Source organism: Procambarus clarkii, chromosome 15, assembly GCF_040958095.1.
Source record: "Procambarus clarkii isolate CNS0578487 chromosome 15, FALCON_Pclarkii_2.0, whole genome shotgun sequence".
NCBI classification, from domain to species: Eukaryota; Metazoa; Arthropoda; class Malacostraca; order Decapoda; family Cambaridae; genus Procambarus; species Procambarus clarkii.
In genome coordinates this window covers 12,584,071-12,607,495 of record NC_091164.1, presented here as the reverse complement: position 1 = coordinate 12,607,495, position 23,425 = coordinate 12,584,071, and the positions used below count along the sequence as shown (strand labels likewise).

The following is a 23,425-nucleotide window of genomic DNA, read 5'->3' as shown; positions in this document are numbered from 1 at the left end:
AGCCCCAGCATTAAGTCCATATCTAGTCAAGGATAAGACTAAACTGGAAAAGGTTCAAAGGTTTGCCACCAGACTAGTACCCGAGCTGAGAGGTATGAGCTACGAGGAGAGACTACGGGAATTAAACCTCACTTCGCTGGAAGACAGAAGAGTTAGGGGGGACATGATCACCACATTCAAGATTCTGAAGGGGATTGATAGGGTAGATAAAGACAGTCTATTTAACACAAGGGGAACACGCACAAGGGGACACAGGTGGAAACTGAGTGCCCAAATGAGCCACAGAGATATTAGAAAGAACTTTTTTAGTGTCAGAGTGGTTGACAAATGGAATGCATTAGGGGGTGATGTGGTGGAGGCTCACTCCATACACAGTTTCAAGTGTAGATATGACAGAGCCCGATAGGCTCAGGAATCTGTACACCTGTTGATTGACGGTTGAGAGGCGGGACCAAAGAGCCAGAGCTCAACCCCCGCAAACACAACTAGGCGAGTACAACTAGGTGAGTACACACTGTAAGGAGCTTTTTGCGCCGGATTGAGGGAACAGTCAGAATTGTTTAGAATGGAGCTCAATTTAATTTAAATAGAGCTGGGGGGACCATTATTTTTCAAAGTTTTGGCGCGAAGCATAATACTAAGTAAAACTATTCTTTCGTAAATGGAAGGTAATTTGAGTTCCTTTCTAATAGTGTTAGATCTCCAGTTATGTCCACTCCTAAGTTTTCTCCTTTTCAGAGGTGAGACGTTGCCTTCCCTTCATGCTTTACTGCATTTGAAGTTTTCTTGTTCCAAGTCCTATCCTCATAACCTTGCATTTGTAAGGGTTAAATTCTAGTAGCCATTTCTGAGACCATCTCTGGAGACTGTGTCTAGCTCATCTTGTAATGTACTGCAGTCCTCCGGAGGAGGTGGGAGAGAGGGAGCCGGTCGGCCGAGCGGACAGCACACTGGACTTGTGATCCTGTGGTCCTGGGTTCGATCCCAGGCGCCGGCGAGAAACATTGGGCAGAGTTTCTTTCATCCTATGCCCCTGTTACCTAGCAGTAAAATAGGTACCTGGGTGTTAGTCAGCTGTCACGGGCTGCTTCCTGGGGGTGGAGGCCTGGTCGAGGACCGGGCCGCGGGGACACTAAAAAGCCCCGAAATCATCTCAAGATAACCTCCTCAGTTCTGATTCGCCTCACTAGCATCTTCAGCAGACATGAAGAAGAATGAGCTTACTTCTTCTGTTAGATCGTGTGTGTGTACTCACCTAGTTGTGCTTGCGGGGGTTGAGCTTTGGCTCTTTGGTCCCGCCTCTCAACCGTCAATCAACAGGTGTACAGGTTCCTGAGCCTATTGGGCTCTATCATACCTACATCTGAAACTGTGTATGGAGTCAGCCTCCACCACATCACTGCCTAATGCATTCCATCTGTTAACTACTCTGACACTGAAAAAGTTCTTTCTAACGTCTTTGTGGCTCATGTGAGTACTCAGTTCCCACCTGTGTCCACTAACACGGTTCCACCCGTGTTAAACAGTTTATCTACCCTGGCAATTCCTCTGGGAATTTTATAGGTGGTGATCATGTCTCCATGATGGTATGTACGCGTGTGTGTTTTTATTATATAAATTAAATTCAAACACTTTACTCACTGATAGCTGTATTATAATTTATTTAGTTTACAAACAACATTCAGTAGATATTTACTTTACACATGTCATAATAACACCATAATGGGAGACCACACCAACCACGAGGCCTGGCCACAGACCGGGCCGCGGGGACAATTGATCCCCGGAACCAACTCAAGGTACTCTATAATTAATACCTAACGCACCCTAACTAGTCAGTTATAAACTGTAACTAATATTCGGCCATTTTAATCCAGTTTTGTTACACTGCGATTTGGCCATGATTTCGGGGCTCAACGTCCCCGCGGCCCGGTCCCCGACCACGCCTCCTCCTGATGAAGGTAGAAAAGCGGTGCCTAGCTGAGGCGTGGCTAGGTGAGTAGAGGAAGGAGAGTAGAGGTAGATGAGTAGAGGAAGGTGAGTAGAGGTAGATGAATAGAGGAAGGTGAGTAGAGGAAGGTGAGTAGAGGTAGATGAGTAGAGGAAGGTGAGTAGAGGAAGGTGAGTAGAGGAAGGTGAGTAGAGGAAGGTGAGTAGAGGTAGGTGAGTAGAGGTAGGTGAGTAGAGGTAGGTGAGTAGAGGAAGGTGAGTAGAGGAAGGTGAGTAGAGGAAGGTGAGTAGAGGAAGGTGAGTAGAGGTAGGTGAGTAGAGGAAGGTGAGTAGAGGAAGGTGAGTAGAGGAAGGTGAGTAGAGGAAGGCAGGTCCTGGGTGGAGACTCATACCATGAGGTAGACAAAGACCCACATATTTCCCCCCCCCCCACACTCCCCCCCCCCCCCCTTTGCTGTGTCTGTCTTTGTTAGCTGTGGCTCCTGCCCAGTGTGTAGACCCCCCCCCCCTCTCTCTCTCTCTCTCTCTCTCTCTCTCTCTCTCTCTCTCTCTCTCTCTCTCTCTCTCTCTCTCTCCTCCCTTCACTCTAACTTCTACCCCCCTCTCAATAACTACAACCCCCCCCCCCTCCTGCTTGATGGGGTTCTGGGAGTTCTTCTACTCCACCCCCAAGCCCGGCCCGAGGCCAGGCTTGACTTGTGAGAGTCTGGTCCACCAGGCTGTTGCTTGGAGCAGGCCTCAGGCCCACATATCTAGATGAAGTAAAGTGTAAAGCGTGTGGACAAAGACAGTGACACACACTCGAACACTTTATCTTGGATTGTAGTAAAATTGAGCCATTTAGAGATGCATCTAAACTCACGTTGTATGATATGGCAACCTATCTTATTACTTAGGATAAAATACCTGAAATCCTTGCACTGTATCCATATTTCGCTCCCAGTAGATAAATGACATGAAATTGAGAAACTCAGTATTGTGAAGACTAATAATAAACAGCAGCTCCCCAATGACTTTGTAATATCTCCATGGCTCAAACAATTATGTATTAGCGATAAGACCTACCAATAATGTATAATGACTTACTGTAAATATATAGCTCTTGAAATAGAACATTTTCTATAACTAGCTGACATGTAACTATAAGGTGTGAAGGATAGATGAAATTGTTTATGTAATAATCTCCGTTGAGGTCGGAAGGTCGTTGACTTGAGGTCTGTTGATGTCGGAAGATCTTACCTTTAAAGAACACAATAAAGTAGCCGTCACAACTGCAAGAAAAGTGACAGGTTGGATAACAAGAACTTTTCACACTAGAGATGCTATACCGATGATGATACTCTTCAAGACGCTAGTGCTCTCTAGAGTGGAGTACTGCTGCACAATGACAGCCCCTTTCAAAGCTGGAGAAATTGCTGACCTGGAGAGCGTGCAGAGATCCTCTACTGCTAGAATCTACTCAGTAAAACATCTAAATTACTGGGACCGACTAAAGAGCCTAAATCTGTATTCTCTTGAGCGCAGGCGGGAGAGATACATAATAATTTACACGTGGAAAATAATAGAGGGGCTGGTCCCAAACCTGCACACAGAAATAACATCACATGAGACCAGGAGGCATGGCAGGATGTGCAGAATACCCCCGTTGAAGAGCAGAGGTGCAACAGGTACTCTGAGAGAGAACTATCAACATCAGAGGCCCGAGACTGTTCAACACGCTTCCACTACACATAAGGGGTATAACTGGCCGACCCCTCATAGTGTTCAAGAGAGAACTGGATAAACATCTCCAAAGGATACCTGATCAACCAGGCTGTGACTTATACGTCAGGCTGCGAGCAGCCGTGTCCAACAACCTGGTTGACCAGTCCAGCAACCAGGAGGCCTGGTCGACGACCGGGCCGCGGGGACGCTAAGCCCCGGAAGCACCTCAAGGTAACCTCAAGGTAAGGAGGTCTGATAAAGACCTTTTGTGCCCTCTGTAATGCTTTTTGCGCTACCGCTCACAGGATGAGTATGGGGTGCACAATAAATTAGCCGCCTCCGGCGGCAACAATCAATAAAAATCCTTGAAGAAAACTATCTAGTTTCCTCTTGAAGATGTCCACGGTTGTTCCGGCAATATTTCTTATAGTCGCTGGGAGGATGTTGAACAACCGCGGACCTCTGATGTTTATACAGTGTTCTCTGATTGTGCCTATGGCACCTCTGCTCTTCACTGGTTCTATTCTGCATTTTCTTCCATATCGTTCACTCCAGTATGTTGTTATTGTACTGTGTAGATTTGGTACTTGGCCCTCCAGTATTTTCCAGGTGTATATTATTTGGTATCTCTCTCGTCTCCTTTCTAGTGAGTACATTTGGAGAGCTTTGAGACGATCCCAATAATTTAGTTGCGTTATCGCCTCTATGTATGCCGCATATGTTCTCTGTATTCCCTCTATTTCAGCAATCTCTCCTGCTCTGAAGGGGGAAGTGAGTACTGAGCAGTACTCAAGACGGGACAACACAAGTGACTTGAAGAGTACAACCATTGTGATGGGATCCCTGGATTTGAAAGTTCTCGTAATACATCCTATCATTTTTCAGGCTGACGCGATATTTGCTGGGTTATGCTCCCTTAACGTTAGGTCGTCGGACATCATTATTCCCAAATCCTTTACATGTTGCTTTCCTAATATGGGTAAGTTTGATTGAGTTTTGTACCCTGTATTATGTTATTTGGTTGCACTCATGTCGGAAGACTTTAACTTTAAAGAACACAATAAAGTAGCTGTCACAACTGCAAGAAAGGAATTGTAGCCCCTTCCCATCACTCCAGCCTCTTCCCATCACTCCAGCCTCTTCCCATCACTCCAGCCCCTTCCCATCACTCCAGCCCCTTCCCATCACTCCAGCCTCTTCCCATCACTCCAGCCTCTTCCCATCACTCCAGCCTCTTCCCATCACTCCAGCCCCTTCCCATCACTCCAGCCCCTTCCCATCACTCCAGCCTCTTCCCATCACTCCAGCCCCTTCCCATCACTCCAGCCCCTTCCCATCACTCCAGCCTCTTCCCATCACTCCAGCCTCTTCCCATCACTCCAGCCCCTTCCCATCACTCCAGCCCCTTCCCATCACTCCAGCCTCTTCCCATCACTCCAGCCCCTTCCCATCACTCCAGCCCCTTCCCATCACTCCAGCCTCTTCCCATCACTCCAGCCTCTTCCCATCACTCCAGCCCCTTCCCATCACTCCAACCTCTTCCCATCACTCCAGCCCCTTCCCATCACTCCAGCCCCTTCCCATCACTCCAGCCCCTTCCCATCACTCCAGCCCCTTCCCATCACTCCAGCCCCTTCCCATCACTCCAGCCTCTTCCCATCACTCCAGCCCCTTCCCATCACTCCAGCCCCTTCCCATCACTCCAGCCCCTTCCCATCACTCCAGCCTCTTCCCATCACTCCAGCCCCTTCCCATCACTCCAGCCTCTTCCCATCACTCCAGCCTCTTCACATCACTCCAGCCCCTTCCCATCACTCCAGCCCCTTCCCATCACTCCAGCCCCTTCCCATCACTCCAGCCTCTTCCCATCACTCCAGCCCCTTCCCATCACTCCAGCCCCTTCCCATCACTCCAGCCTCTTCCCATCACTCCAGCCCCTTTACATCACTCCAGCCCCTTCCCATCACTCCAGCCTCTTTCCATCACTCCAGCCTCTTCCCATCACTCCAGCCCCTTCCCATCACTCCAGCCCCTTCCCATCACTCCAGCCCCTTCCCATCACTCCAGCCCCTTCCCATCACTCCAGCCCCTTCCCATCACTCCAACCCCTTCCCATCACTCCAGCCCCTTCCCATCACTCCAGCCCCTTCCCATCACTCCAGCCCCTTCCCATCACTCCAGTCTCTTCCCATCACTCCAGCCCCTTCCCATCACTCCAGCCTCTTCCCATCACTCCAGCCTCTTCCCATCACTCCAGCCCCTTCCCATCACTCCAGCCTCTTCCCATCACTCCAGCCTCTTCCCATCACTCCAGCCTCTTCCCATCACTCCAGCCCCTTCCCATCACTCCAGCCTCTTCCCATCACTCCAGCCCCTTCCCATCACTCCAGCCCCTTCCCATCACTCCAGCCCCTTCCCATCACTCCAGCCCCTTCCCATCACTCCAGCCCCTTCCCATCACTCCAGCCCCTTCCCATCACTCCAGCCCCTTCCCATCACTCCAGCCCCTTCCCATCACTCAAGCCCCTTCCCATCACTCCAGCCTCTTCCCATCACTCCAGCCTCTTCCCATCACTCCAGCATCTTCCCATCACTCCAGCCTCTTCCCATCACTCAAGCCCCTTCCCATCACTCCAGCCTCTTCCCATCACTCCAGCCTCTTCCCATCACTCCAGCCCCTTCCCATCACTCCAGCTTCTTCCCATCACTCCAGCCTCTTCCTACATCTTCACATTTCTACCAACCTCCCCCCCCTCTTGACGGACCAAGCTACCCTTCCCCTCACAATGCAGCCCGTCCTCGTCAGCGTCAACGTCAAGAAGCTGTCGTACTAAAGTGCCTTATCCTAACCTACCATAGGACCCACGAACAGAAAACGGGTTTCGTGAGCCCTACCATTTTTTCTAGTAGGACAGTTTTTAGCCTCAGGCAGCGTATACGTCAAAATACGACGTGTTACTAGGAGGTGGAGGAGGACGGGTGGCACAATGACCTCTTCCCTGAAGAGGAATACCTCCTATTTCCCCCCTCCCCCTTCTACCTACACTTTTCTCTACCTTTCAAGGGTACTCACCCTTGCAACCAGGAGGGCTGGTCGACGACCGGGCCGCGGGGACGCTAAGCCCCGGAAGCACCTCAAGGTAAGGTAACCCTCTTGTTCTCTCGCAAAGCCCACTTCCTCCCCCTCACTCTTCCTACCCAAGACGAACTTTCTCCCCTCATCTCCCCTTATCTCCCCCATATTCTCCCCCTACTCCCCGCGGCAAGCACACTTCTTCCGCTTCCTCTCTCCTCCCTCCATAGGGGGCCTGACGGCTGAGTGGACAGCGCTCGGGATTCATAATTCTAAGGTTTCGGGTTCGATCCCCGGTGGAGGCGGAAACAAATGGGCAAAGTTTCTTTCACCCTGATGCTCCTTGTTACCTAGTAGTAAATAGATACCTGGGAGTTAGACAGCCGCTACGGGCTGCTTCCTGGGGGGGGGGGGGGGGACTTGTACAAAAAGGAGGCCTAGTCGAGGACCGGGCCGCAGGGACGCTAAGCCCCAGAATCATCTCAAGATCACCTCCAGCTTTTCTTGTGGGGAGTAAAGAGGATGGAGAGCCACAGATCAAGTTAATGTTTTAGAAATGGGAAGTATAGCGTGAGTTATGACAGAAGGCGAACTGTCCGCCTCGCTGACACACTACCTAAGACTGTCTTTGCTTTGTTTATTAGGTCACTTAAGCGAATTTTGATTGTTCTTTATTCTCTATTATTGAGTCCCATTATCCTGCCTACATTCCTATGTTGGATGGAGCGGCTGTGGATTTTGTTTTGCATTATTTGAAACTTTTTGTTTGTTGGTAATTATTTTCCATAGATTTTCAAAGCCGGTTATGTTTACCTGTGGCAGGTGGCTGCAGGTGACGGATCTCCCAATCCTGAGCACTCCAGTTGCAAACTCTGTGAGCAGGAACTACGGCATGATCTCCCGCACTACATCACTGAATGCCCAGTTATTAGACCTTTCAGACCAGTTGGCATGAGGTACCTGGAACTTTGCAATTACTTTATTCACTCTCGTATTCTTGAAGATATCCTCACAGTATACCCAAAATTTGCCAATGCAGGCTATTAAACACATGGCTCTGTATGACTAACCATCCTGCGAGATGGGGACTTGTATTACCACTGCTACCTTAATAAATCTTGTCTTGATGATATCCTCAGAATGCATCCGGAGTCTGCCAGTGCAGACCGCTTATCACATGCCTCTGTATGACTAACCATCCTGTGTGATGGGGATTTTTTAGCATCACCTAGTTAGCTTTTTTGACACACTGTACTCCACTTCATATAGTCTAGGGCAGCTGCACTAATGCAGATGTACCTTATCTATTAATAATAATAAAAAAATATTGCCACCGTGGTTTTGTTGCCTAGTAACGACTAAAAGAGTGTCATGGGTGGCAGATTATTTAAGTTATGCCAACCACACAAGCGACATCTTCCCCATGATGGGAGAAAGGGCAGGTCAGCTGTGGGTGGGTGACAGCTTCACAGTGGTACTCCACTTTTCAGTTCAGTTACGTCAGCCTAAGTAACCGGTAACGTTGAGCCTCGCTTGTGTGTCATGTATGGAGCTCCACAGTGTGGCGGGTGATCTCTGTGGCAGCCCTAGTTCACATATCTTGTATTTTAGGCCCGTGTGCCGCACTTTGTCTAAGGCTCGCGGTGCATCTCTGACCGCTATATCACGCTGTTCAAGTTTCCGTCGTGGCGCGAGTAATGTGGTGATGGAGATCTATCTATCTATCTCTCTGTCTCTCTCTCTCTGTTTCTCTCTCTGTCTGTCTCTCTGTCTGTCTCTCTGTCTCTCTCTTTGTCTGTCTCTCTCTCTGTTTCTCTCTCTGTCTGTCTCTCTGTCTGTCTCTCTGTCTGTCTCTCTCTTTGTCTGTCTCTCTCTCTGTCTCTCTCTCTCTCTGTCTCTCTCTCTCTCTCTCTGTCTCTCTCTCTCTCTGTCTCTCTCTCTCTCTGTCTCTGTCTCTCTCTCTGTCTCTCTCTCTCTCTGTCTCTCTCTCTGTCTCTCTCTCTGTCTGTCTCTCTCTCTGTCTCTCTCTCTGTCTCTCTCTCCCTCTGTCTCTCTCTCTCTCTGTCTCTCTCTCTCTGTCTCTGTCTCTCCCACTTTGTGTAGCTATGCGGCCACCTGTGGGGGATGTGAACCCATGTTCTCAGAGGTTCCCTGTGCTTCACCAGTCTCTGATTGGTCAGAGGATCCAATATTTTACGTGGTGTGTCCTGTAAGGAAATTGGTCTGTAATTTCCTCTCTCCTCTCCTTGCTTCCTCTCTCCTCTTCTCTTCTGCTTCCTCTTCCCCCACATCGCATCATCCCTCTTCCCCCGCCACATCTTTCCTCATCAACGTCTTGCTTTTTATCTCTTTACTTGTTTGTCCTCTGAGCTCCGTCTTCTCTCCCAGCTCCTCCGCCGTCTCAGGTGCCGCCAGTGTTACCCTGTTTATGTGTGTGTCTCTGGAGAAAGTGTTGGAACTATAACCACTCCCAAATACTTCCAGTCACTCCCCCCCCCCCCCACACAGCCCCGCTCCTGTGCCAGGTAAGTCCACCACGGGCTCACCATAGCCCGTGCTACTTGCCCCGCTCCTGTGCCAGGTAAGTCCACCACGGGCTCACCATAGCCCGTGCTACTTGCCCCGCTCCTGTGCCAGGTAAGTCCACTACGGGCTCACCATAGCCCGTGCTACTTGCCCCGCTCCTGTGCCAGGTAAGGCCACTACGGGCTCACCATAGCCCGTGCTACTTGCCCCGCTCCTGTGCCAGGTAAGTCCACTACGGGCTCACCATAGCCCGTGCTACTTGCCCCGCTCCTGTGCCAGGTAAGTCCACTACGGGCTCACCATAGCCCGTGCTACTTGCCCCGCTCCTGTGCCAGGTAAGTCCACTACGGGCTCACCATAGCCCGTGCTACTTGCCCCGCTCCTGTGCCAGGTAAGTCCACTACGGGCTCACCATAGCCCGTGCTACTTGCCCCGCTCCTGTGCCAGGTAAGTCCACTACGGGCTCACGATAGCCCGTGCTACTTGCCCCGCTCCTGTGCCAGGTAAGTCCACTACGGGCTCACCATAGCCCGTGCTACTTGCCCCGCTCCTGTGCCAGGTAAGTCCACTACGGGCTCACCATAGCCCGTGCTACTTGCCCCGCTCCTGTGCCAGGTAAGTCCACTACGGGCTCACCATAGCCCGTGCTACTTGCCCCGCTCCTGTGCCAGGTAAGTCCACTACGGGCTCACCATAGCCCGTGCTACTTGGAATTCTTTGTTCCCACATAGCTGAATCTTAAACAACAACAACAACAACATTCCAGTCACTCCCACCTCTGTATTTGCCTTATGGTGTACATATCTTCTCATCTCCTTGTTTTCATTTCTCATTTCCATTAATGACATAAGACTGGGAGATAATAAACTGGGAACTTACAAACATTCCATGGGGAACTGTTCTAAGTAATACAAGTCCTACAGAAGGAATAGAAAAACTGACTTCAGAAGCGTATCAAGTCTGTCTGAAACATGTTCCTTTGAGGAAAGCCAGAAAGAGATCTAACGTAGAAAGAGAACGCAGACGACACTATAAACGCAGGAAAAAAATAACGGAACTGCTTATGCAGACACGAATTTCCCGTCAAAGAAGGAATAATTTAAATAGGGAGATTGAAGAAATCGAGCGGAAATTGAAACACTCATATGAAACTGAAGAAAGGCAGTTAGAACAGAAAGCAATTCAGGAAATGAAGAAAAATCCAAAACATTTCTTCTCATATGCGAAATCAAAAGCAAAAACCACTGCCAGTATTGGACCTATTCGTACAAGTGAAGGTTCATACACGGAGGATGACAAAGAAATTAGTGAAATCCTAAAAAAGCAGTATGAGGACATGTTTAGCACTCCAATAAACAACATGAAGGTGGAAGATCCAGACAATTTCTTTATGCGGGATATTCAAACCCCTGTAAATATAACTGATATAAACACGAGCGCACTAAATTTTGAAAGAGAAATTGAAAACATGCCCATGCACTCGGCCCCAGGTCCAGACTCATGGAATTCAATATTTATAAAGAAATGCAAAGTGCCGGTAGCACAGGCACTCAGTATAGTGTGGAGGAAGAGCTTGGACACGGGGGAGATACCAGATGCACTTAAAGTAGCAGACATAGTCCCTCTACACAAGGGAGGGAGCAAAGCATTGGCAAAGAATTATAGACCAGTTGCACTAACATCGCACATCATAAAAGTATTTGAGAGAGTGATTAGGAGTCAGGTCACCAATTTCATGGAGACCAATGACCTTCACAACCCAGGCCAACATGGATTTCGAGCGGGAAGATCGTACCTCTCACAGCTACTTGAGCACTACGACAAAGTCACTGAGGCATTAGAAGAAAAACAGAATGCTGATGTGATATACACGGACTTCGCAAAGGCTTTCGATAAATGTGACCATGGCGTGATAGCACACAAAATGAAGTCAATGGGAATAACCGGTAATGTAGGACGCTGGATACTCAGTTTTCTGTCAAACAGGACTCAGCGAGTAACGGTCAACCATATAAAATCTAGTCCAAGTGCAGTTAAAAGCTCTGTACCTCAGGGTACAGTCCTTGCACCGCTGCTTTTCCTTATTCTCATATCAGATATAGACAAAAATACAAGTCACAGCTTCGTATCATCCTTTGCAGATGACACAAAAATCAGTACGAAAATTACCTCGGCTGAAGACATTGAAAAACTTCAAGCTGATATTAATAAAGTTTTCGACTGGGCATCAGAAAATAACATGATGTTTAACAGTGATAAATTCCAGGTACTCAGGTACGGTAAAAATGAGGACCTTAAACATAATTCAGAGTACAAAACACAATCAAATGTACCCATAGTAGGAAAACAGCATGTAAAGGATTTGGGAATAATAATGTCTGACGACCTAACGTTTAAGGAGAATAACCAAGCAAATATTGCGACAGCCAGAAAAATGATAGGATGGATTACGAGAACTTTCAAATCCAGGGATCCCATCACAATGGTTGTACTCTTCAAGTCACTTGTGTTGTCCCGTCTTGAGTACTGCTCAGTACTCACTTCCCCCTTCAGAGCAGGAGAGATTGCTGAAATAGAGGGAATACAGAGAACATATACGGCACGCATAGACGCAATAAAGCACCAAAATTATTGGGATCGTTTCAAAGCTCTCCAAATGTACTCGCTAGAAAGAAGACGAGAGATATCAAATAATATACACCTGGAAGATACTGGAGGGCCAAGTACCAAATCTACACAGTAAAATAACAACGTACTGGAGTGAACGATGTGGAAGAAAATGTAGAATAGAACCAGTGAAGAGCAGAGGTGCCATAGGCACAATCAGAGAACACTGTATAAACATCAGAGGTCCGCGGTTGTTCAACGTCCTCCCAGCAAGCATAAGAAATATTGCCGGAACAACCGTGGACATTTTCAAGAGGAAACTAGATTTATTCCTCCAAGGAGTGCCGGACCAACCGGGCTGTGGTGGGTATGTGGGCCTGCGGGCCGCTCCAAGCAACAGCCTAGTGGACCAAACTCTCACAAGTCAAGCCTGGCCTCGGGCCGGGCTTGGGGAGTAGAACAACTCCCAGAACCCCATCAACCAGGTGCCAACCAGGTATCAACCATTACTTTATGCTTGTTAGACTGATGTTTAGCTGTCATTAGGATTTTAAAAGCACCGAATCACCTTCTGTGGTTGATTGTTCAATAAACCCTTGAACTGCTTATTGAGTGTGTGTGTGTGTGTGTGTGGTGTATGTGTGTGTGTGTGTGTGTGTGTGTGTGTGTGTGTGTGTGTGTGTGTGTGTGTGTGTGTGTGTGTGTGTGTGTGTGAGACAAAAAGAAAATATTCGTTGGTTGACTGACAGTTGAGAGGCGGGCCGAAAGAGCAGAGCTCAACCCCCCGCAAGCACAACTAGGTGAACACATTACTCATTAGCTTGGCATCGTCTGCAAACACTGATATGTACTTTGGCTGGACGGTAGAGCGACGGTCTCGTTTCATGCAGGTCGGCGTTTAATCCCCGACCGTCCAAGTGGTTGGGGACCATTCCTTCCACCCCGTCCCATCCCATACCCTTATCCTGACCCCTTCCACGTGCTATATAGTCGTGATGGCTTGATGCTTTCCTCCTGATAGTTCGTTCTCTCTCTCTGACCTACTAGAGGGAGAGAGTCACATAAATTATGAAGAGTAGGGGTACCAGGACCGACCCTTGAGGAACTCCACTTGTTACCTTCCGCCAACTCGCAGCCTCATCTATGAGTGTCACGCTTTGTTTTCTGTCCAGCAGGTACTCCCTTGCCGAGTTAAGTGGCTTCCCAGTTATCCCAACATGTTTCTCCCTCTTGACTACCAGCCTTTCATGAGGAACTGTATCAAACACTTTCTGACAGTCTGGTAAAATACGGTCTACCCAGTTCTAGAGGACTGAGTAACTAGAGTCCTAGTTCTTGTTCCTGTCGTGTTATAGTGACCTTGTCATGAATCTTGAGATCTTGAGGTTATTTTGAGATGATTTTGGGGCTTTAGTGTCCCCGCGGCCCGGTCCTCGACCAGGCCTCCACCCCCAGGAAGCAGCCCGTGACAGTTGACTAAATCCCAGGTACCTATTTACTGCTAGGTAACAATCTTTGTCATGTTGATCACGCTCGACTGTCTCCTTCTAAATCCATGCTGCCCATTTCTTACACAGTCTGTCCTCTCCAAGTGACCAAGTATCTTCAGCCTGATTGCTTTTCTCAGCGCTTTACACAGAATACTTGTCACGTGACAATGGTCTGTATCTTAGTGCCTCCTGTCTCTCTCCCTATTGTCAATATTGCGACTCCGTTGACCAGACCACACACTAGAAGGTGAAGTGACGACGACGTTTCGGTCCGTCCCGGACCATTCTCACAATCGACTTGAGAATGGTCCAGGACGGACCGAAACGTCGTCGTCCCTTCACCTTCTAGTGTGTGGTCTGGTCAACATTCTTCAGCCACGTCATTGTGACTCATCGCCTGCACATTGCGACTACGTTGGCCTTTTCTTAACAATTTTGTGAAGTTTACAGTCTCAAGTGTGTTATTGAGAAGTGTAGTTACCGGGTGACAAGGTGGGTCTGAAGCCTCCTTCAAGAGCCATGGTGATATAAAGTCTGGTTCTGTTGATTGTGTTGGACCTAAGTCTCCAGTGTGCTCCTTAACCTCTTGCTTCTGTGCTCACGACTACTGTGTCGTCGAGTGTTGCGTCTGGCCTTCCATCTCTCTGGTCTCCAAATTTTTTGTAACGACCTTCTGAAGTCTTTTGTTGAGTTCTTCACATTCCTCCTTGTCACTATCTGTGAGAATTCCCCCACTTCAACCTGATCACTTGGTCTCCGGGTGTTTTTTTTTTCTCCTTGTATGGCTTAACAACGGCTTTGGCTGGTTCTTAGCTTTCATGCAGGTCGTCGGCGTTCAATCCCCGACCGTCCAAGTGGTTGGGCACGATTCCTTCCCTCCCTCCGTCCCACCCCAAATCCTTATATCCTGACCCCTTGCAAGTGCTATATAGCCGTAATGGCTTGGTTCTTTCCTCTGATAATTAACCCCTCCTGTAGCTTTCCCCAGCAATGTCGTGTTCAACTTGCCTCTCAGCTTCCCTCCTGACTCTACTGTATTCAATTCTGACCTCCTTCAGTGTCTCTTGTAATCCTCTGTTCTTACCCCCCCCCCCGTGTTCTCTCCTGCTTGATGAGGTTCTGGGAGTTCTTCTACTCCCCAAGCCCGGCCCGAGGCGAGGCTTGACTTGTGAGAGTTTGGTCCACCAGGCTGTTGCTTGGAGCGGCCCGCAGGCCCACATACCCACCACAGCCTGTGCTTCGCCGCAGTGCCTGATGAACCAGAGGGGGGGGGGGGTGCCTGTGTTTGCCTCGTCCCCCTCACACTTGAGTAGGGTGAACAGCTCGGTTGCGTCTGCACATCTCTGAACAATGAATTATCTCATGAGTTGCTCGTCTTCCACTTCTCTCTCTCATTGACTTTACTTAGTCTCCCCTCACCTTGCTGTAGTCCCTCACCTTGCTGTAGTCCCCTCACCTTGCTGTAGTCCCCTCACCTTGCTGTAGTCCCCTCACCTTGCTGTAGTCCCTCACCTTGCTGTAGTCCCTCACCTTGCTGTAGTCCCTCACCTTGCTGTAGTCCCTCACCTTGCTGTAGTCCCCTCACCTTGCTGTAGTCCCCTCACCTTGCTGTAGTCCCCTCACCTTGCTGTAGTCCCCTCACCTTGCTGTAGTCCCCTCACCTTGCTGTAGTCCCCTCACCTTGCTGTAGTCCCCTCACCTTGCTGTAGTCCCCTCACCTTGCTGTAGTCCCCTCACCTTGCTGTAGTCCCTCACCTTGCTGTAGTCCCCTCACCTTGCTGTAGTCCCCTCACCTTGCTGTAGTCCCCTCACCTTGCTGTAGTCCCCTCACCTTGCTGTAGTCCCCTCACCTTGCTGTAGTCCCCTCACCTTGCTGTAGTCCCTCACCTTGCTGTAGTCCCCTCACCTTGCTGTAGTCCCCTCACCTTGCTGTAGTCCCCTCACCTTGCTGTAGTCCCCTCACCTTGCTGTAGTCCCTCACCTTGCTGTAGTCCCTCACCTTGCTGTAGTCCCTCACCTTGCTGTAGTCCCCTCACCTTGCTGTAGTCCCCACGTCTGTAACCGCTCTTTCTTCATCTACGTGTTTTGTGGTCTAACCCACTCCTTTAGCTCTATTATGTACTCTGTAGTGATAATGCAGTGGTGGCTGGTATCCTCTGCAGATGACCCTAGCAGAGGAGACAACATAGAGGACACATCTTGAGGTTATCTTGAGATGATTTCGGGGCTTTAGAGTCCCCGCGGCCCGGTCCTCGACCAGGCCTCCACCCCCAGGAAGCAGCCCATGACAGCTGACTAACACCCAGGTACCTATTTTACTGCTAGGTAACAGGGGCATAGGGTGGAAGAAACTCTGCCCATTGCGTTGGCGCCCGGGATCGAACCCGGGACCACAGGATCACAAGTTCAGTGTGCTGTCCGCTCGGCCGACCGGCTCCCGACATCAAACCCCCAATCTAATGTAAATTAGGTTTCAATCAGATTGGATAACAAGAACCTTTCACACTAGAGATGCTATACCGATGATGATACTTTTCAAGACACTAGTGCTCTCTAGAGTGGAGTACTGCTGCACAATGACAGCCCCTTTCAAAGCTGGAGAAATTGCTGACCTGGAGAGCGTGTAGAGATCCTTTACTGCTAGAATCTGCTCAATAAATCATCTAAGTTATTGGGATTAATTAAAATCTTTAAATCTGTATTCTCTTGAGCGCAGGCGGGAGAGAGACATAATAATTTACACGTGGAAAATAATAGAGGGGCTGGTCCCAAACCTGCACACAGAAATAACATCACATGAGACCAGGAGGCATGGCAGGATGTGCAGAATACCCCCGTTGAAGAGCAGAGGTGCAACAGGTACTCTGAGAGAGAACTATCAACATCAGAGGCCCGAGACTGTTCAACACGCTTCCACTACACATAAGGGGCATAACTGGCTGACCCCTCACAGTGTTCAAGAGAGAACTATCAACATCAGAGGCCCGAGACTGTTCAATACGCTTCCATTACACATAAGGGGCATAACTGGCCGACCCCTCACAGTGTTCAAGAGAGAACTATCAACACCAGAGACCCCAGACTGTTCAACACGCTTCCACTACACATAAGGGACATAACTGGCCGACCCCTCACAGTGTTCAAGAGAGAACTATCAACATCAGAGGCCCGAGACTGTTCAACACGCTTCCACTACACATAAGGGACATAACTGGCCGACCCCTCACAGTGTTCAAGAGAGAACTATCAACATCAGAGGCCCGAGACTGTTCAACACGCTTCCACTACACATAAGGGCCATAACTGGCTGACCCCTCACAGTGTTCAAGAGAGAACTATCAACATCAGAGGCCCGAGACTGTTCAACACGCTTCCACTACACATAAGGGGCATAACTGGCCGACCCCTCACAGTGTTCAAGAGAGAACTCAATAAGCACCTCCATAGGATACCTGATCAACCAGGCTGTGACTCATACGTCAGGCTGCGAGCAGTCGCGCGTCCAACAGCCTGGTTGACCAGTCCAGCAACCAGGAGGCCTGGTCGACGACCGAGCCGCGGGGGAACGACCTTCGGAATTACCACAAGGACAGGTAAAGCCAACTCACATCTGGGAGAGCATGGCTGAGGATCGCGCTGCCGGGGGCAGCAGCCTACGAACTAGAGAGTGAATGATGCTGCGAAGTAACGGGATCTTCGCTAGTCCGGGGCTGGCAGCTGCCGTTGACGGGCCCACACTACCGTTGACGGGGGCCACACTGCCGTTGACGGGGGCCACACTGCCGTTGACGGGGACCACACTGCCGTTGACGGGGACCACACTACCGTTGATGGGGGCCACACTGCCGTTGACGGGGGCCACACTGCCGTTGACGGGGACCACACTGCCGTTGACGGGCCCACACTACCGTTGATGGGGCCACACTGCCGTTGACGGGGGCCACACTGCCGTTGACGGGGGCCACACTGCCGTTGACGGGGACCACACTGCCGTTGACGGGGACCACACTACCGTTGATGGGGGCCACACTGCCGTTGACGGGGGCCACACTGCCGTTGACGGGGACCACACTGCCGTTGACGGGCCCACACTACCGTTGATGGGGCCACACTGCCGTTGACGGGGACCACACTGCCGTTGACGGGGGCCACACTGCCGTTGACGGGGGCCACACTGCCGTTGACGGGGACCACACTGCCGTTGACGGGCCCACACTGCCGTTGACGGGGGCCACACTGCCGTTGACGGGGACCACACTGCCGTTGACGGGGGCCACACTACCGTTGACGGGGGCCACACTGCCGTTGACGGGGCCCACACTGCCGTTGACGGGGGCCACACTGCCGTTGACGGGGGCCACACTGCCGTTGACGGGGGCCACACTGCCGTTGACGGGGGCCACACTGCCGTTGACGGGGGCCACACTGCCGTTGACGGGGGCCACACTGCCGTTGACGGGGGCCACACTGCCGTTGACGGGGGCCACACTGCCGTTGACGGGGGCCACACTGCCGTTGACGGGGGCCACACTGCCGTTGACGGGGGCCACACTGCCGTTGACGGGGGCCACACTGCCGTTGACGGGGGCCACACTGCCGTTGACGGGGGCCACACTGCCGTTGACGGGGGCCACACTGCCGTTGACGGGGACCACACTGCCGTTGACGGGGACCACACTGCCGTTGACGGGGGCCACACTGCCTTTGACGGGGGCCACACTGCCTTTGACGGGGCCACACTGCCGTTGACGGGGGCCACACTGCCGTTAACGGGGGCCACACTGCCGTTGACGGGGGCCACACTGCCTTTGACGGGGCCACACTGCCGTTGACGGGGGCCACACTGCCGTTGACGGACCCACACTACCGTTGACGGGGGCCACACTGCCGTTGACGGGACCACACTGCCGTTGACGGGGCCACACTGCCGTTGACGGGGGCCACACTGCCGTTGACGGGGGCCACACTGCCGTTGACGGGGGCCACACTGCCGTTGACGGGGGCCACACTGCCGTTGACGGGGGCCACACTGCCGTTGACGGGACCACACTGCCGTTGACGGGACTACACTGCCGTTGACGGGGGCCACACTGCCGTTGACGGGGGCCACACTGCCGTTGACGGGACCACACTGCCGTTGACGGGACCACACTGCCGTTGACGGGACCACACTGCCGTTGACGGGGGCCACACTGCCGTTGACGGGACCACACTGCCGTTGACGGGGGCCACACTGCCGTTGACGGGGACCACACTGCCGTTGACGGGGGCCACACTGCCGTTGACGGGACCACACTGCCGTTGACGGGGGCCACACTGCCGTTGACGGGGACCACACTGCCGTTGACTGGTCCACACTGCCGTTGACGGGGGCCACACTGCCGTTGACGGGGGCCACACTGCCGTTGACGGGGGCCACACTGCCGTTGACGGGGCCCACACTACCGTTGACGGGGGCCACACTGCCGTTGACGGGGCCCACACTACCGTTGACGGGGCCCACACTACCGTTGACGGGGGCCACACTGCCGTTGACGGGGCCCACACTACCGTTGACGGGGGCCACACTGCCGTTGACGGGGGCCACACTGCCGTTGACGGGGGCCACACTGCCGTTGACGGGGGCCACACTGCCGTTGACGGGGACCACACTGCCGTTGACGGGACCACACTGCCGTTGACGGGGGCCACACTGCCGTTGACAGGGGCCACACTGCCGTTGACAAGGGCCACACTGCCGTTGACAGGGGCCACACTACCGTTGACGGGGAACCACACTGCCGTTGACAGGGGTCACACTGCCGTTAACAGGGGCCACACTGCCGTGCCTCCACTGCAACCAGAAATCCCGGCCACGGATTGGACCAATGTGTGCCATCTTCCCCGGCACTCCCACAGCAACTGATGACCCCTGAGTGGTCGTCACCCACTCTGATGGGCGGACAACACTGACACTACGGCTCTTGGACTACGACACGAGGGCTTCAAGTTATTCTTAATAACACTGCATCTTATGACTCTGGAAGAGTGGCACTGGAAGGTGAAGGGACGACGACGTTTCGGTCCGTCCTGGACCATTCTCAAGTCGATTGTGTCATTCACAATCGACTTGAGAATGGTCCAGGACGGACCGAAACGTCGTCTTCCCATCACCTTCTAGTGTGTGGTCTGATCAACATAGCGCTGGAAGCTTCTGCATACTCGTAAGGTCAGGCACTTCAATAGGAGTTAGGGTAGAGAAGTGTGAGAGCGCAGAGCTCTCAAGCGCTCAAAACATAGCATCAGTTACGACATCTCGCGGTCGATAGCGTTTTGGCTAAACGTTCTCATGAGTTTATGTCGTATTTTGGTCCACTATTCTCAGCTCCGAGTAAATTTATGTCCATAGTTGTTCTGTAATTCTGGGATTTTAGTTATTATATATCGACTTCTGCGGCTTGATGTCTACTCGCATTTCACTTCCCCCTTTCTCCCCCTTCCTCTTCTCTCTCTCACACACTCTCTCACACACTCTCACACACACTCACACACACTCACACACACTCTCACACACTCTCACACACACTCACGCACACTCACGCACACTCACGCACTCTCACGCACTCTCACGGACTCTCACGCACTCTCACGCACTCTCACGCACTCTCACGCACTCTAACGCACTCTAACGCACTCTCTCTCGTTTCCCGTCTCTCGTTTCATCCACTTCTTACTGCTTTATTTCCCATGGCTTTAATCTCCTTTGTTAATGATTGCTTTATTTCCTTCCGTTTCTTTAATGGGTCTTTCTCCCCTGCTCTCACCCCCCCCCCCCCGACCACCTATCCCGTTCTCTTCCAAGCCTCCCCTCCTCCTCCTCCTCCTCCTCCTCTTCCATCCGACGCCTGGCCCTCTCCCCCCTTCCTTTCCTACTGATGCTGATCATCTTTTGTCTCTCTCCCCTCATCAGTGTCACTTCCTGCTTCGTTGTCAGCCTGTCCCCTCAACTCCCCTCTTTTTCCCCCTCTCTTCCACGCTTTCCCATCTTCTCCTCTTGCATATTTTATTGTTAATTTTCCTGTTATCACTGCTTCTCTTTCACCACTTTCCTTCTCACTGTATCAGCGGGCTCCGTGGCGCAGTGGTAAAGCACTCGCCCGGTGCTTCGCGAGCGGTTTTGGTCTGGGTTGGTATCCTGGCCGGGGGAGGATTGACTGGGCGCCAATCCTTAATTAACTGTAGCCTCTCTTCACGCAGCAGTGATTGGGTACCTGGTTGTAAAACAGTTTGTCGGGTTGTATTCCGGGGGGATATTAGGATTAAGGACCCGCCTGGCGCGCCGTGCGCGGTAGTGGCTGTACTGGAATATAAGCACTATTGTATATATATAAATAATAATGATAAATAAATAATAAAACACGAATAATAACTTGTGGATCTTCTCCTATCTATATCGTGGATATCTTTTTGATCTCTCGACGTTCTCTGTCTCTTATCTATCCCCTCACTACACTTAGATTATTCTTGTCACTACCTGGCTTTCATCTTGCTGGGTTTTTCTTTCTCTCCCCTCTTCCCCCCTCCCCCCCTCTTTCGCTCTCTCTTTGGCTATTTATCTATCTCCCTCCCTTCAATTATTTCATTCTTTCTCACTCAAGTACTTTCCCCTTCTGTTCCACTTCTTATCGCTCCCTTACATTTACACATGTAGAAAATAGTAGAGGGGCTGGTCCCAAACCTGCACACAGAAATAACACCACATGAGACCAGGAGGCATGACAGGATGTGCAGAATACCCCCGTTGAAGAGCAGAGGTGCAACAGGTACTCTGAGAGAGAACTATCAACATCAGAGGCCCGAGACTGTTCAACACGCTTCCACTACACATAAGGGGCATAACTGGTCGACCCCTCACAGTGTTCAAGAGAGAACTATCAACATCAGAGGCCCGAGACTGTTCAACACGCTTCCACTACACATAAGGGACATAACTGGCCGACCCCTCACAGTGTTCAAGAGAGAACTATCAACATCAGAGGCCCGAGACTGTTCAACACGCTTCCACTACACATAAGGGGCATAACTGGCCGACCCCTCACAGTGTTCAAGAGAGAACTATCAACATCAGAGGCCCGAGACTGTTCAACACGCTTCCACTACACATAAGGAACATAACTGGCCGACCCCTCACAGTGTTCAAGAGAGAACTATCAACATCAGAGGCCCGAGACTGTTCAACACGCTTCCACTACACATAAGGAACATAACTGGCCGACTTCTCACAGTGTTCAAGAGAGAACTATCAACATCTGAGGCCCGAGACTGTTCAACACGCTTCCACTACACATAAGGAACATAACTGGCCGACTTCTCACAGTGTTCAAGAGAGAACTATCAACATCAGAGGCCCGAGACTGTTCATCACGCTTCCACTACACATAAGGGGCATAACTGGCCGACCCCTCACAGTGTTCAAGAGAGAACTATCAACATCAGAGACCCGAGACTGTTCAACACGCTTCCACTACACATAAGGGACATAACTGGTCGACCCCTCACAGTGTTCAAGAGAGAACTGGATAAACACCTCCAAAGGATCCCTGATCAACCAGGCTGTGACTCATACGTCAGGCTGCGAGCAGCCGCGTCCAACAGCCTGGTTGACCAGTCCACCAACCAGGAGGCCTGGTCGGGGACCGGGCCGCGGGGATGTTGATCCTCAGAATCACCGCAAGGTATTGTACCCCTTGTTCCACTCCCCATCACTCTCCCCCCCCCACTTCAATAAATCCCTGAACTATATTTTTAACTAATCTCTAACCCTGTCCATGGAGGACAGAAGAAAATGTATATATGCTGGTTAGCACTGTAAATGTCCGGCCACGTCTGTAGTAGAAAATAATAATAAAAAAAAAAATACTCCCCCACTTCCCTCCCAGTCCTTCCCCCTTCACCTTCTTTACCTTCCCCTCACCCATCCTCACCTTCTCTCCCCTCCCCTCATCTCCCCCCCCCCACCCCCCACTGTCATCATCAGCTCAAGACTCATCCCACAAAGACCACAGACCTTCGGGGAAAACACCTCAAGGGGAGAAATTTTTCTGTCGTGGGCTCATTAACGTCAAGAGGAAGGTGGAGAGTAAGGTCTTTGAGCTCTGATCCTTATCCCGATGTCACGGAGTGCTGACCCGGAGTAACAGAATCGAGGCCACTGATGTGGGAATCTACTTGCGGTTGGACGGTAGAGCGACGGTCTCGCTTCATGCAGGTCGGTGTTCAAATCCCCCGACCGTCCAAGTGGTTGGGCACCATTCCTTTCCCCCCGTTCCATCCCAAATCTTTATCCTGACCCCTTCCAAGTGCTATATAATCGTAACTTATCGGAAATTTAAAAGAAAAGAAATTAATTAAAAACTCCCAGGGCGAGGGAGGTAGAGGGGTAGAAGGTGTGAGGAAGAGTGCTTGATACCTGCTTGATGGGGTTCTGGGAGTTCTTCTACTCCCCAAGCCCGGCCCGAGGCCAGGCTTGACTTGTGAGAGTTTGGTCCACCAGGCTGTTGCTTGCAGCGGCCCGCAGGCCCACATACCCACCACAGCCCGGATGATCCGGCACTCCTTGGAGGAAACTATCTAGTTTCCTCTTTAAGATGTCCACGGTTGTTCCGGCAATATTTCTTATGCTCGCTGGGAGGATGTTGAACAACCGCGGACCTCTGATGTTTATACAGTGTTCTCTGATTGTGCCTATGGCACCTCTGCTCTTCACGGGTTCTATTCTGCATTTTCTTCCATATCGTTCACTCCAGTAAGTTGTTATTTTACTGTGTAGATTTGGGACTTGGCCCTCCAGTATTTTCCACGTGTATATTATTTGATATCTCTCTCGTCTCCTTTCTAGAGAGTACATTTGGAGAGCTTTGAGAAGATCCCAAAAATTTAGGTGCTCTATCGCGTCTATGCGTGCCGTATATGTTCTCTGTATTCCCTCTATTTCAGCAATCTCTCCTGCTCTGAAGGGGGAAGTGAGTACTGAGCAGTACTCAAGACGGGACAGCACAAGTGACTTGAAGAGTACAACCATTGTGATGGGATCCCT

At 51.0% G+C, this 23,425-nt stretch overlaps 1 protein-coding gene across 1 annotated transcript in view; it reads right to left on the bottom strand.

The window, feature by feature from the left end:
• LOC138364919 (autotransporter adhesin BpaC-like) overlaps positions 1–23,425 on the bottom strand; it is a 41,524-nt gene that overhangs the window by 5,609 nt on the left and 12,490 nt on the right. The window contains exons 2-5 of the mRNA XM_069325003.1: positions 18,122–19,063; positions 17,565–18,089; positions 17,254–17,441; positions 16,959–17,213 (exon numbers count right to left, since the gene is read on the bottom strand). Of these exons, the coding sequence (XP_069181104.1) occupies positions 16,959–17,213; positions 17,254–17,441; positions 17,565–18,089; positions 18,122–19,063 (1,910 nt within the window). The remainder of the gene's footprint in view (positions 1–16,958; positions 17,214–17,253; positions 17,442–17,564; positions 18,090–18,121; positions 19,064–23,425) is intronic.